This window comes from Thermobia domestica, chromosome 14, assembly GCF_964235325.1.
Source record: "Thermobia domestica chromosome 14, izTheDome1.hap1.1, whole genome shotgun sequence".
NCBI classification, from domain to species: Eukaryota; Metazoa; Arthropoda; class Insecta; order Zygentoma; family Lepismatidae; genus Thermobia; species Thermobia domestica.
The window spans coordinates 62513329-62529379 of NC_137467.1; the positions used below are offsets into that span (position 1 = coordinate 62513329).

The 16051-nt window shown below is 35.8% G+C and overlaps 1 protein-coding gene across 1 annotated transcript; it reads right to left on the reverse strand.

Annotated features, from left to right (window-relative positions):
* Window positions 1-2062: 2062 nt before the first annotated feature.
* LOC145669695 (uncharacterized) lies at window positions 2063-14055 on the reverse strand. The gene is made up of 3 exons (XM_081737987.1): window positions 13902-14055; window positions 8492-9234; window positions 2063-3390 (listed from the first exon to the last, which is right to left on the reverse strand). Exons 2-3 carry the CDS (start codon window positions 9085-9087, stop codon window positions 2199-2201), a joined length of 1788 nt encoding a protein of 595 aa, XP_081594113.1. The 5' UTR covers window positions 9088-9234; window positions 13902-14055; the 3' UTR covers window positions 2063-2198.
* Window positions 14056-16051: the final 1996 nt, after the last annotated feature.

Consider the following 16051-nt stretch of genomic DNA (forward strand, 5'->3'; position numbering starts at 1 on the left):
AGTAAAATTTACACATCTTATTCGATTTTTTTTCTCAACAGCAAAATTATGCACATAATATACGAAAAAGTGGCTAAACTTAGAAAATGGCTGTTTATGGTTAAAAGCAAAAGGCATGTGGGTAGAAAAGCCACTAGTTTTTTCCCCCAAAATTTTGTGACTAGCCAGGTTCTTAAAATAACCATGTATAGCCACAAAACGTCTGAATTGTCAACCCTAACGAAAAGTAACTTTTGTTTTCAGAAACCGCTACGGTTTGTAAAATTTCATGCCTCAGATACATAATCCTGTAATCTACAAATATATTATTGTTTTTATATGTACATCACACGGGAGATATATGAAATTCAAAACTAAATTGTCCACGTCCTAAAGATTCAAATGTCTCAGTGCCTTCTTGGCAGTAACTTTCATTTGACATCAACTTGGAAATGCTATAAAGATTTTTAATATTGATAATCGCAAAATTAAAATAGATAATATACATATTTTTCCTGTACTTGTTCCCTGCAGAAATACTTTTGTCTTTATTTACTAAATTTTATTTAAAAAAGCTGATAGCAGATCAGATTTTTTTTTAATTACTGACTAAAAATGAAAATCCCTCAAGTACTGTAACAGGTAACAAGCAAGGTAATATATCTTGTTATCCTCTCGTTGATACGGTCCCCTTTGACTTTCTAAAATCTGACTTTCGTATAATATGCCCAATAATTGCATACAGATTAAGGTCATGCCCGATTTTGATGTGCAAAGAAAATTATTGTTCATACGAAAAACACACATCAAGAGGGCACTGTGACTCAGTGGTCACCGTTTACCTCTGATACATGCGGTCCTTGGTTCGATTCCATCTCGCGCTAAGTGAGCTTTGTGGTGGACAAATATCATGTGTTTTTTCGGGATTTGCTCGTTTCCTCCTACTTTCTTCTTTCCACCATTACATTCATTTCTTATCATCATTGACTCCTATGAGAACATTTACGATCAATTCAATTCAATTATACCATGTATGAGATAAAATAAAATTTTGTGCCAAAAATACTTTTATGCATTCTAAAACCTGTAACATCCAATTATTAGTCCTGAACTCAATCGTATTTAACTATTATCAAAATTTAGACCTATTTGGAAGCTAAAGAAACTTTTTAGAGAAACGATTAAAGATGGGCTTAGAAAACGTAAGAGATAGTAATATGGTTTGAGTGAGAAGTTAATCAATGTAACGTTTATGTCCTGAGACTCTATTAGACACCACTTTTTAAAAAGTATTTACTGTCTAAGTAAACCCCCAATTAGATATATAAGACACGTTAAACTCAAATTGATTAATCGATAGATAAACGTAACAGTGACAAATATGGCAGGAATTTGTGAAAAAGTACTAATATCGAGTATACATAGGCCTAAGTTATGCTAATATATTTACAATTCAGTGCTGTATACATTTGATTTCTGAAATTAAATTATAGTCACTGTAAATGTAATGAGCGCAAAGTCGCATCTTTAAACTTAAACCGAAACTGTGATTTTCCAACCTTAGACGATATATTATATGACCTTCCGATTTGAGTTTTGGTTAGATTCACGAAGCTCGGCTTTAAGATGGTCGCCAAGCAAGCCGTATACCATCCTGCGAAGAGCTCCAATTTTGATAGGCATAGCACAGATTCCATCTTAGTCCTGCAGTGTTTTTCCACTTACAATGGTTTATCAAGATTTTGATTAATCCTGTATGTAGAAGCAAGAACTTCTACGCCAAAAGTAAAATAATATACAGAGTGCTAACGAACACATTTTCATAAATTTAGGTTATGGTTCCTTGTATAAAATTAAAGAAACGTTCACATAAACACGGGTCAAAACTTCTAACAGTTATAAACTGCCGAAAATGCGAAACAGGTTTTGAAATGCATTGGCTTGAAAATTCTAGGACTCCGGGAAGCGATTCAAGGAACTACATTGGAATATGCAATTTAGAGCATTGTAGACGAAGAAACAGGCATGTTTAATTTAAGGGTAGACACTACACATCATACTACGAGTTATGTTAAACAACAATAACAATCAGATAAAAACAGAAAAAATAATCAAACAGCATACGAAAATTATCCTTGCATAAAGATTTTATTTACAGAAACACTGAATGACATATATTAGAATTCAGAGAATTAGAATTCCATATAATTATAATACAATCAGTTTCTTTGTATATGTGATTTATTGATATGTTTTAAAAGATTAGCTTTGTATTTGTAGAATCTACCACACACATCACATATGAATATATTTTTACAGTTACTGTGTAATCTCATATGCGCACTTAATTCTTCTATGATATGCTCACCGCATACACAGCACACATTGTTATTATGCAAATGCCGTCTTATATGAGCGCTGAGATTATTCTTCGTTGTAAAATGAGCACCACACATGTTGCATTTGTAAGAATATGACGAATAATGTTCATTTACATGAATCCTCATATATGTTACACTGCTAAATGTTCTGTGACAAACTTCACAGGTATATGGCATTTTGTTTTTATGCATTTTTAAGTGGTTAACTATGGACTTTTTTAAACGGAATTTTTTACCGCACTCATTACAAGTGTAAGGGTCGTAAAATTCGTGACACCTTTTATGTCTATATAACGCACTACTGTCAGCAAAGGACTGAAAGCATTTAGAACATTTGTACGGTTTTAACCCGCTATGAACAATTTTGTGTCTTTTGAAGGCACTTGGGTCAGAAAATGATCTTCCACATTCCTTACAATGATATGGTTTAATACCAGAATGAATACGCAAATGTCTTTCTAGACTATCTTTACAACTGAGACATTTCCCGCATTTCTTGCAAACAAATTGCTTTACACCCGAATGAATACTATGATGGAGCTTCAGTGAACCACTTTGAGTAAAACATTTTCCACATATATTACAAATGAATGGCTTAGCTCCTGTATGGACTCTAGAATGCACGACAAGTCCAGTGGCTACCGAAAATATCTTTCCACAAACATCACATGTGAAAGGATTAGATTTGGAATGAAGTGAGATATGAACTCTCAAATCAGCTTGTGTGGCGAAAATATGTCCACATCCAACACACAGATATATACCATGTGTCTTCAAATGTTTATGAAGATAAGTTATACTGGCAAAGCATTGACCACAACGAGAGCATCTTCTAACATCACTGTGCACATCAACAAATGCATAATTTCTATCTACAAGTGTCTGATTTTCGTTTGTTTTCTTTCCTTTTTTCTTCCATCCAGTTCGCTTCCTTACACGTATTAAATTTAGTTTGTCAGAACTTTTTGCAACATCCTTTCTGCTCAAATGAAAATCATGCTCATACTTCGGTGACTTTGCTTTAAAAGACCTGAAGGAAAATGTAGAAAGTAATCAATATCTGAAAGGCTGAAATAAAACTTGCTATAATAGAGTAAAATGTACTGCTGTATATTGGCGAAAGGAAACCAACTGAATTTGTGGGTGAAAAACACGTAACTAATTCAATCTCAATTCTGGAATAGAAATTCCTGCAAACACTTTCTACAGATTGAGCCAAGAATTGAACAATAGATACATAGCCAATTCATATTTAATATACATCAAATGCTGACATTGATTTCAGACAATGAGATATAGAACTACGTTTTAAAATACACAACAAATATGGAGCTCACTTTTAAGTACTCTAAAATCAAGAAAATATGGGAAAAATTTTAGTCAGGTAGTTAGATATATGAGAGCTAACAATAAAGTAATGAGAATTGTTGCAAAAAATAACTTTACTACATTTTTAACCAACCAAAATGTGATCACCTTCAAAGTACTACCCTTGTGCGTGCACACACGTTCTCCATCGGCGTTTCCATTGTTGGCAGCATCTCTGGAAGTCATCTTTTGTGATGCCTGCCAAAGCCCGTGTTACAGCTGTTTGAATGTATGTTTCTGCTTCAAAACGGTGCTATTTAAGAACTGATTTTATTTTTGGGAACAGAATAAAAATCACAGGGGACAATGTCCGGTGAATAAGGAGGGTGTGGTAGCTCTGTAATGGATTTTGATGCCCAATACTGAAGAAGAGACAATGCAGTATGGGCTGGTGCATTATCGTGATAGATGATCCAGGTGTCAGCAATCTCTGGAAGAACACGACGGACGTGTTTTCGATGTCTTTCGAGAATTTCTATGAAGATTTACTGTCTGCCCTGGAGGTACCCACCCTTTATGGATAATTCCCTGGAGTCAAAAAAGCACACAAGCATGAATTTCACCTTGGAGTTCGACATGCGGGCTTTCTTTGGTCGTAGCGAATCTTTCGAACATCATTGCGCATTTTGACGTTTGGTTTCGGGGTTATATTGAAAACACCAACTTTCATCACCAGTGATAATTTTGTTCAGTAAATCCGGGTTAGATTCCACTTGGTCCAACAAATCAACCGCCACACTTTTCTGGTCATCTGTTTGTTGCTATGTGAGATTTTTCGGAACCAGTTTGGCACACACTTTTCGCATTTCCAAATTTTCAGTTAAAATCAGACGCACTGTTTGTCGATTAATATTCAGTTCATTTGCAATCATTTTCACGGTTAATTCCATCCGGTCGCACAAGATCCCTCACACTGTCTGTGTTCTTTTCTGTTCGTGTTGCTGTGGGTGGCCCACTGCGGCATTCATCTTCAATTGTTGTTGTGCCTTCCGCAAACATTTTGTGACAAGGATACATCTGTGCCATTGATAACATTTCATTTCCAAAGGCCTGCTGAAGCTCCGCGGCACTCTCACCAAGTTTCACGCAGAAGGAGATTGCGTAGCGCTGCTCAATATTACGTGCTTCCATTATTGTGAGGGGGTCCAACATAGGACCACACTCTTTAACCTCTAACTCCACAATGAATATTATTTCGTGAGTTGCACGTGTGTTGCTAGTGAAGCAGGCCCAACGTCACACGCAGGCGGCGGTTTCAGTCTGTAGGGTTGCCAGCATTAGCTGAAAAAAACATTCTCATTACTTTATTGTCGGACCTCGTAGATCACAGAAGCATTGAGACCCCAACAAAACTAGTTTCGATCCAGGAGTTCATATATACGTAAATACTCGAAGAGCAAATTTTCAAGCAATGAATTAAATATTGAACATTAAGGCTGACCATTACTTGTAACTGCTGAAATGTGGAAGCAAACAATATCAATAAAGTACAGGAAGAAGTTGTAAGTGTAGACTTATAGATACAGATGTAATCAGAACAAGGCAAATAACTAAAGTCTGTAGAACCCAATGTGTATAAAGTAGAAACACAGAACACTGAAACACTACAGTAGAGCGCTTGTGTAGTGTCCAGCCGCTGTTTAGTAATGTGATAAATGATGATCTGTAGGACGTGAGGCGGTGTAGAGTGAAATTGTGTATTCCAATAGGCAGCCCGTGATGGTGCATAGTGGGATGTATTTAAGGTGGTCCGTGGGTTACGTGGGTCGCAAACGAAGTGTTCAATTGAATCCATGACAAAGCACCATCCAAAAGTGGTAGTGGTTGACCGTACAAAAGCCCCTACAGCACAGACCACCAAATACTGAAGACAATTATCACCAAGGTCCTGAGAGAGAATATGTGAAGTTTTCGAGCCATTTAACCAGCACCTGAGACAGCTGATTGCAGCAATCGCTATCCGACCCAAATTGCACAGCCTGACCATTAGCTATGCGTGACAATGCGTACAATTTACATTTCTAGGGTTGTTGATAGTGTTTCATGAACTTCGAGATCAAGTAAAAGACTTGCCTTCGCTTGGCCGATCCCCGGAAACTAACACTGAAGAACACATGTGGGAAGTTATGGAGCTGAGAATCCAAAGTAAATATCTTTCGTCATCACTAACATAACTGAGTGTTGCACTGCATGAGGAACGGGACAAGATATCTATGGATATATTTGCGATATGTATGATTTTATTCTATGATAATTCAGAGCTGTTCCTTAGGTTAATGGTGAACCTACGTTGTATTAATTACGTTAGTATGCATTTTCTTAAGTGTTTACACTATTTTGATAACAATCAATATATAAATATGTATGGCAATGTTTGCCCTCAGTAATACATATCGTCGTATGAGAACCAGAGGAATAACTCCATTTTCGTAGGTTTACAGGAGAGAAGGAAAAAGTTTTTTTCCCTACAAATGGTGTTTTAGTAAGATGGCAGACAAGTCAATGACAAAGTCAACTACAATAACATTAAATAACAAAAATGAGGCTTACAGAATTATGTTCATAATCCAAGAAAACAAAAATTCCATTCTTAGAGTTATACGTCCTTTGGTTCTCATACCACGATATATAATATTATATTGATCAATTAAGGATTGTTTGTGTGTGAGAATATACTATATTTAAAGCTTAAGGAAACGTAACAATGTGGTAGGGATTTCGATTCAAAATGTTAGTCGCAGTCAACTTCGATAACTGCTATTGTATTAAATGAGGATATGCTATTTTGATATATAAACTATAACAGACTCAATGACAAACCGAACAATATAACTCTAGTGCAGCATGATCGATTGTCGAAAGTAAGGATTCTACTTTATAATAGGCGATGCTTATGGTTCGTCACTTGTTGGAATGTGTGATCAGTTTGTACGAAATAAAGACATCTTCCTGAATAAAGCTTGCTTGAATGTTGTCTTAGAACACTGACATAATTTTCCAAGATGATAACGTTCCAATTAAACTTTTAAAGCTGTTGATTGAGAGAATTATATTCATCATACCTGTTGATTTAGATAAACCGCATCCAAACCGAAAAAGCATGAAAACTCATACCCAAATTCATAGCAGGAGGAATATGGATAATGAGTCAATAACATGATCTCACCAACTGCAGGAAAATTGGGATGTATTATGTGTTTTGTTTAAGGAGGCACAAGAAGTGTTAAAAAGTCTGTCGAGTGAATAGGCTGTCATCGTAGAAGGCTCATGTGCAATAATATTTTCAATTTCTCCCGGGAGGATTTGCAATACACCGGTGTGAAACCTTTTTGACAAAATATTGGTAATCCATGTTGAAGTAAGCCCACGGAAATCCGTCTCTGGTCACAAAGATGGTGCAAATGGAATTCTATTAAAATGCTTTGGGGAAACTATTGTAGAGATCTTTCGTTTGCACATAGGATCTTCAGGGGTAAAGCATCGACAGATATGAATATTAAGAGAACAGCTGAAGTGACGATGACAAGTGGAGATCGTATGTAACAATAATTGTGCCAACCTTCATTGAAGGTAACGAGAGTGATCTGAGTAACGAGACATGATCGTGGCATTTTACAGAACCCTATGTAATTTCTATTGAGAAGAGGGTCTTTCTCGACTACTGGTGACGGAGTGGTGTGGCACATCGTTATAATCATTGTAATGGTCGCATCTGGCTTGATTAGCGATTTTGTGGTAGATAAATAAATCCCTGTAGAACAGTAAGTGAGCCAGCCACCAACGTTACCGCTCAACCTTACTTTTTTATAGTTTTCTACTTCTGAGTTGACCCTATAGTCATTTCTTCTACAGGACGGCACGGTGGGTCAGTAGTAGACCGCTTACCTCTGGTGCGTGGGGTGCTTGGTTTCATCACCGGCGAAGTAAGTCTGTGGTGGATAACATCATGTCTGTGTGTTTTCTCGGGATACTCCTGTCTCCTTCCAATTCCTAATTCCACCAATTCTTCATCATCATTCACTTGCCTTAATCATCGTCTCCCTTAGCTTAAAGGACATAATCTTGTGATGTTAAACTCAAAATTTTCATTTCACATTTTCACTCGTTATCAGTCTAAATTGGCATGTTGCCGTACTGACAAAAGCAAATTATGGATGTACAAACACACGCCGTACCAACTGTTTTTTCACAAGTATATTCATAAAACGCAGATTATCCCTAAATGGAAATTAATGTTTTCTTTTTTGTGTGTGTGTGTGTGTTTTAGATGTAAGAATTTTGGAAATGTATAATTTCAAGACATAATACATTACAGTGTATAAATGTATTTCTTTTGTTCTGACAGATAATATTTCGCTTTATCGTTAAAACTAAGGCACAACAAATTGTATGACGCACACACTTCTTGTCTAAAAGAATTGAGATAAACTGATGAATATCCGCAACGATATCAAGGATATTGATTCCTACCACATGATTAAGTTTCCATTAACCTAACTGTATCTTGTGCATGTTTATATATAATATTGGTTGTTTTGTTGTTTAGCGTTCCCTTTAGTACCTAGACTATACAAAATGCAAATCTATAGTCTAACATGGAACACAAATAAACACATGAGATTCCATCGGAAATATAAGCCAGTTCTCCTGTAGCCAGAGTGCAGATGTTAAACTTCTAAACATAAGAGAGCTCATATATATATAAAATATTTTTTGCAATACATACTAAAACCATCCAGCACAAAGATCTGTATTGAACTTACTCTGTAATTAACGGATCAATACTTTCAGTGTTGCACCATACAGGCTCATTAAAGCAATTTGGTATTTCTTTTCTACCTTTTGATTTACCACTGTACTTATTTTCCCAAAAAATCTTATTGTCCAGCTTGTTATCCGAATTTTCTTCTTCTTCACTTTCATTACTTAGTAGAATTTCGTTGCTAATGGCACTCGTCTCTGTCTTGACTGTCGTGTTATTTATACAATTTGTATTAGTGTCATCTAAAATATTTTGGAATGTGTTAGAACATGTTTCTACAACGTTGCTACCTGATATATACTCTGGTGACTTTTCTAAATATTCTTCACATTTATTCCATTTTACATTACTAAGTGGTTCCACATATATATTTTTGTCTACATTGTCCACGACAGAAAAACTCCCCATGTTTTCGAACGTACAGTTATTCTGAAAATTCTGAAATAACTCATTTTCATTATCGGATGGTTGAAAGCTATTTTTCGTATATAAAAGCATGTATTTATCATGTTTGTTTATTGGAGGCAATCTTTCGCACAATACAATTGCTCTCCTAATCTTCCAATCTGAAAACAACGACCGTTCCTGATTTTCCATTTTCGGATATATTGCACACCTTTAGAATGTTTCCTTGTTTACATATTGAAGTGACTGTTCTTTCTGCTTTTATACCTTCCTTCACCAGCACATACAGAAGAACCGCTTGCCACATTTTATGAAAATTCCACTAAGTTTCGCCACAATCTGTAAAACAAAGGAGGAAATTGCTAATGTAAGTATTTTAGTATTTTTTTAAAAAAAAGCAATAAACATCATATTCCATTTAAAACGAAAATACTTACAACTTTTGTATATTGTAGCAGTAAAATACTAATAGGGCATGTGTATTTTTTTTTTTTTTTTTTTTTTTTTTTTGTAATATGCAAATGTTAATACTAAGGAAACTAAATCATGCCAGCGATAAACACTGCACAAAGCATTTTCGTGTAGGTGCGATCATGTTTATATGCTTTTACATATACGGAAACTAATACCTTTCTTTCAGAAACTACATTCTCTCTATATTTTCCTGTTTGAGAGTTCATCATCAAAAGAATCTTTGACTTTAACAACTATTTAAGATACTATGGAAAATTAGAAATCTATACCCAGGAAGTATAATCACATATTGACTTGTGTTAATGTTTGTTGCACTTGAAAGGAAATAAAGGCGTAAGGTTTGGACAGGATTGGCCATGTAATTTTATAGGGGATGTTACATATTTCTGCTGTCATCTCAGCATATTCACGACTTAAATGTGTTCTTGTGAATGTTAAGTATTCTAAATAAAAATTACCAAAGTCAACAAAGTATTCGCATTTAGCCTAGAACACTTCCTTAACATTCACATTCAGATGTATAACAACTGAGCATCAGTAATAAAAAGAACATTCCAAGTACTGATATTGCTGTGGACAATTGTACCAATCCCAGGGTTCCCACTCTCTTTTCCCCCAAAATTTCCAGGACGTTTCCAGGAAAAATCACTAATTTTCCAGGACTTCGACACAGGAAGGTATAACAGGATTGTAACTGTTGGTTCAAAACTCACAACAGTGAAATGAAAACTACAGTAGCTTATGAAGAAAAAAAAAAATCACGAGTCTTCCGAAGAAAGCTCACAGCTCGCTGTTCGAAATATTCAGGTCTCCTTTTGTCACATCCTGCAATGTTACTTTCAGAAGAAAACGTATTCCCTCGGCAAATACAGAGAACTTAGTGAAATAAACACACGCTTTTTAAAAAAGCATCTTTTCTTTCAAAAGTATAACATATTTCAAGACTATATGTTTCATTTATCACTATAGCTTCGCAAAAGTGATTCATGTCTGAATATTGGAACTACTTTATCTACGGCTCTATCAAACATAACTGAATTAACACAGTAATAACAAACTTTTACTGCATTAGAAGGTGTTCCTAAACAATGGGAAGTTCATTATGCACTCTGTAACTAAAGCTACAAGAGGTCTACGTTCTATGTCAACGGCGCACTAATCGAGTCAACTTTAGGAATATTCCGTTCTATTTCTTTACCAACGCAGCTAAAGGAAACGTATTTCAATGACTCCGTACAACTCAACATGGCTAAATGAATAAAGTCATGATTCGATAGCTAAGAGATTCGTGGTTCGAACGAAGCCCGTCTCAGGAGCTGAAGATTTTTAAAATTCTTAATTCTCCAGATCTCAACATCTTTTTCTCCTTTTGCAATCATCTGATGCTGTGAAAAGAGTTTTACATCTTAATTCGACAATTGCCTGATGTAATTCTCGCAGTTCGGAAACTTTCCTTTTACTGTTTCACAAAATTACAAATTTTGTCATATGGATGCTATCCGATTTTTTTTCTTCAATTCTAAACTTGCATATGAAAATTATCCCTCTCTGTTTCTGTATTTAGATTCTCTCTCTCGCTCTCTGAATGTCGTCCACTATGAACGCACATGGCTTGGGATCAAACCTTCCAGTATTGGAACCAAATGTAAGCGATCTAGGAAAACGCTATCGTAACTCTCGAGGTCTGTTGCTAAAAGTAGCATCATTTTAGACTTTGTTCGGGGACAGGGGATCCTTGGCCGAGATAAGAGTTTCACTTTTTATATGTGTTTCACTATATATTTGATAAAACAATATGTGTTTATGAAACTCAAAAGAGAGGGAAGTTTATTCTTCTCTCCTGTCCAAATGACGCTCTTAAAATGTTTGGTTGGAATTATTGGAAAAATGAAATTAATCATTAAATAACACTCAGTTCTGTCAGTAATTTTTAGAACTCGGTGTCCACATTACAGACTTTGGGAAGCAGGAAACCTACTGCCGTTGACAATTTTCATAGATTTCACACGGAGCACATAGTTTCTTGCTTCCTTCATAGCTTGATGTGATATGCAGTCTTTGAAGAAGGAAAAGAATGCAAATAAAAGCATTTATGAAGTTATGGGAACATTTTGTCACAATTTTTCCTCTATTCAGGCTTTACAAACAGGCATTTCAGAAAAAAGAATAATAATAATAAAATCGGTTTAAGTGCTATAATGCCTGAAAACATAGTAGGTTTACTTTCTTTTAAATGGAAAGATTATATTACGTCACACAGATTGCTTTAGACAATGAAAGAACGAGGAGGAGGGCCACTTCAATAACAGGAGCAGGTAGTGGATGGAAAGGTGTGTTCCTGAATGTATAGCACACGTCGCAAGTTTGTTGGTAATTTGGACTTAAGACTTTTTGTAACACTTTCTTTGCCGAGTAGTGTAGAAAGTGAATATAGATGAATTGCAAAATTGCAACCACAAGCAAGGCATGTGTATTTATGCCATATGAAGTGTTTCTCGACTATACACATTTATGCGTACATCTACCATCGCTAAAGCACCTGCTTTCTACGGACACATCTCGCTGCAGCTAGGGCCACCCTTCTGCGCTTCTCTCCTTAATCAGTTAGATATTATTCGTGCTTTTCACTAGTAACCTAGCAAAAGTTGGTTGCTATTTTTCAGTTCGTTTGCGTTTTATATTTAGCCCTCTCAACGTCAATCTGCACCCAATAGTACAACATTGGTAAGACTACTTTCACTAGAACAGTGACTGGAACCGGTTCTTATGGGTTCAGTCACTTCCTGGAGTGTTTGTGTTTTTGGTGCATGTGTATTGTAAGGTGAGTTGGTGGTATTTCTTATTTTTTTCACTAGATGTCTGTCTATCATGCACAGCCATATGAGTACCTGGTTGTAGTCGGTGTATTTAAGTGTGTTAAGTTTATGTGCTGGTTGTCAAATTCCTGAAAGCGCGTACTTTAATTTTGTCTTGTGGCGATTGTACTATTAGGAAACGAGGTTGACGAAACGTTAACGGTTTAGCTGCTGGAGTTTGAATATTTTTTCTAAATAACTTTGTACTAGATTCAGACATTAATTGTTATCGGTTTACTGCGTTGTGTGTTTTAAGTGAGTTAGAGAAAACTTATTATGTTTGTGGACAAAAGCTGAAGCTATTTCAGACGTATGGTAGGAGTCAAGGTTTACTTGTTGTTCTTGTTTGTTATAACAGAAATTGTGTTCGCTTTTCTTATTTTTAAAATTAGGAAATGTGCTTTCATACCGTTTGTTTTATCTAGTCAATTTCAATTTCACTGGGGTTTTGGGGGCGGTAGACCCCCACGTAATTTTTGAAATAAGCTTTCTCTGGTAACTTTGAAATAACAATACTGCAATAACTTAGTTGCGTTTGGTTAGTTTAGAAACTGGATTTCACTTCATTTAAAGTATATTAATTTTATCTGTGGTAATTTCATGATGCACAATATGGGGAAGAAATAAATTAAAGTTATTTAAGAACTGATTCATATGAACCGATTCCCGGAGCACTTTAAATCGTAACCATTTCCCAAACATTATTCTGTTCTCGGAGTAGCAAGTAGTGTTATTCGTAGCATGTTGCCTGTTTCGAGGAACTCACTCCTAGATTGTTGTGATGGATGGAATCGTTATTACTGATGAACAATATGGGGAAGAAATGAATTACGGTTATTTAAGAACTGATTCATCTGAACCGATTCCCGGAGCACATGAAATCGTAACCATTCCTCAAACATTATTCTGTTCTCCGGAGTAGCAAGTAGTGAGTTCTTCGTAACAGGTTGCCTGTTCCGAGGAACTCACTCCTAGATTGTTGTGATGGATGGAATCGTTCTTGGGAAATTATTTTGTAAACTGTTCTGGGAAGGGGTACGGATTAATTGGTTCTAGTGAATATTTTAATCAAAGTAAAAACTTGCCGCAACATTTTCTAATACAGTACGACAGCATTTTGTGCTCAGACAAGATATTATTTCTTGAATGTAAGTGTAGGCCTACGACCAAAAAAAGAATAGTATCGTGAACAGAGCTTAATGTAAGCTACCACCGAAAACTAACTATGCGTTCAGAGGTCAATTTATAACTTTTGATTAGTTACTTCTGTTCATCAGTTGGCAGGACTTAGCGGAATAAATGCCTTCATAGAAAAATAGTAATTTAGGGTTAATTTTAGAACGCCCGCTCCGGCAGCTATACTCACTCAGAAACAAGAAATTTCTAGTAATTTTATGAAAATGGATCAAAACTTTCTTAACCTTAACCGCTCCTACACCTACCTTAACTTATAAGTATGTTACTCTACCCTACCCTACTCTACTATACCCTTTTAAAGCGGCCATACTTATCGATGCGCAGCGGGAGCATGTATTGTAAAGTTTACCCCAGCTACTTTTAAGTGGAGTGACTTTCACCTGTATTGTTGACTATGTAATCACTTAATATTATTACAATTAATTTTAATTGTAATATTATTACTACTACGCTGACAACTCACAAATCTACACTAGTTACCTTTTGCGACGAGTAGGCTTATTCACAGTAGAATTTTTCACAATACTAACGGTTACTTGGTGTTAGACGGTTATTATTCGTTGTGAGTACTGAAACAATAATAACGCCAAATGCAAATAATGTTCTAGACCTTGCATGTGTACAACTTGTGTCCAATACAGTGTTGCCAGGTTCTCGCTGGTAAAAAAAAATTCTCTAACTAGTGTCAAAAATCCCTCATATTGGAAAAATATCCCTACACTTAGTATGGAGATATATTACATACAAACAACCCACGGGCACCGTGTTTGGACCTTCCACACCAATAGTTCGTAACTCATTTTGAATGATATTTTGTGTTTTGTTTGCAGCAGGGATGCATTCATGGGGGTCGGAACGTTCTGGACCCTTTCCAGTCTCTTGACTTTGGACCCCTCCAAGAAAAAAAATTGGTGGGCAGCTGGTTGTATGTTACCATATGGAACAACATATTGGAATGCAAAAACTGGAGGCTTAAATGTTATCTTTTTAAATTATACTCCACGGTCCTACCATGTAAGATAAAAATAATTCAAATAATGAGGCAGTAAATCATAAACCATGCTCTGAACAAGAGTCAATCCCATAACTAGCTCATATTTTACTCGCTCGTCTTTTCTCTCATATTTCTCAACAATTTCCTTTAAAAAAAAATAGGGCTTGACTTCAGCGATCAGTTCTGACGACAAAATACGTTAATACTGATAGTGAAATTTTCCAACAATTTCATAACAGACTTTTGTTTTTTTTAGCACAAATAAAAAATGTCGCATGCTGTATAATACACAATGCAGTTTTGTCTTTGGTCGCTTCACCTAAAGAATTAAATTCTAAGCGTGCGATAGCATTGCAAGTAAAGCTATTGGAAGTTATATTAAACTAATAAAAAACAATAGGAATATTGGTTAAGACAACAAACATATTATTTGACGTGCGAAGATTCAAGAGGCCCCAGCTCTCCCACGGACCGCCGGGTCAACAGGTTTCTGAAGTCTGAATTTGTTGATCATTACCTTATTACATCATGTAACCCCACGTTTGTAATGTCGTAATGTCTAGGAGACTTAGACCTTGAAGAACGTTGAAGAAGACTTGCGAGAACGTTGAATAGTGGCTAAAATTCGGCTCAAGTAATTTTTCTCAGCAGCAGATAGATGTGTGATGGTACCTTTACATCAGGCCAAACGGTTGTTTCTAATTACTTCTCTGCATTCTGTTAAACATAAGAAATGTAATCTCTCTAGACTTGGGATAGTATATTTAGGATAGAGAGTCTGTCACGCAAATAAGAATAGGCAAATAATTGACAAAAAGGAAAGTAATGTATGCTACAAATTATCTTAGAAATTATTGTACATACAGCACAAATTCAATCACGTACTACGTATTAAAATAGAAATGAAAACGACGTAACTTTAAATTATCCTTACAGAGGAACATGTAATTAGTTTGAGCTTCACTAGAAGCATATCAATAAATATTATTACTTACTAGGAATGCAATGGATATACCCGATTGCAATGAAATGATACTGAGCGACCTTAAACTACGTAATCAGGAAGCGTTTTTCGGTGATTATTCCTAGATGGTACATCGGATTTTTTATTTCGACCTATGTTGTCACTCAGCACGACATACTCTATCAGCGTGCTAAGTTTGGTTGAGATCGGCCAAACGGTCTAGGAGGAAGCGTTTTTCGGTGATTATTCCTCGATGGTACATCGGATTTTTTATTTCGACCTATGTTTTCACTCAGCACGACATACTCTATCAGCGTGCTAAGTTTGGTTGAGATCGACCAAACGGTCTAGGAGGAGTTCGCGGACAACCAAACGGCTAACCCGAGTATAAGAGCTTCGCTTCGCTCAGCTCAATCAAGACTCCTGATAATACATCTTCCTCTGCTTTTTTTCTTGAAATATAGGAAACGCAGAAGTTGAATAGCTGACCACAAAAGTAGAAAAATAAGCAGCTTAATTGTTTAATGGCTATAATGTACAGAGAGAGAAGTTGATAAATGATTGTAATTTTACTTTGATATGAGAATTGATCTTAATAAACAGTTTGCAATGTGAACTTTTTTGGTAGTGTTAATACTCCTTCCTATCCCTTTATATACCTCCGGCTTGAAC

Coding starts and splice junctions, on each gene's coding strand:
- LOC145669695 (XM_081737987.1), bottom strand. CDS start 9,087: ATGGAAAATCAGGAACGGTCGTTGTTTTCAGATTGGAAGATTAGGAGA. Junction 3,391..8,491: donor ATTGATCCGTTAATTACAGA/GTAAGTTCAATA, acceptor ATTTTCCTTCAG/GTCTTTTAAAGCAAAGTCAC.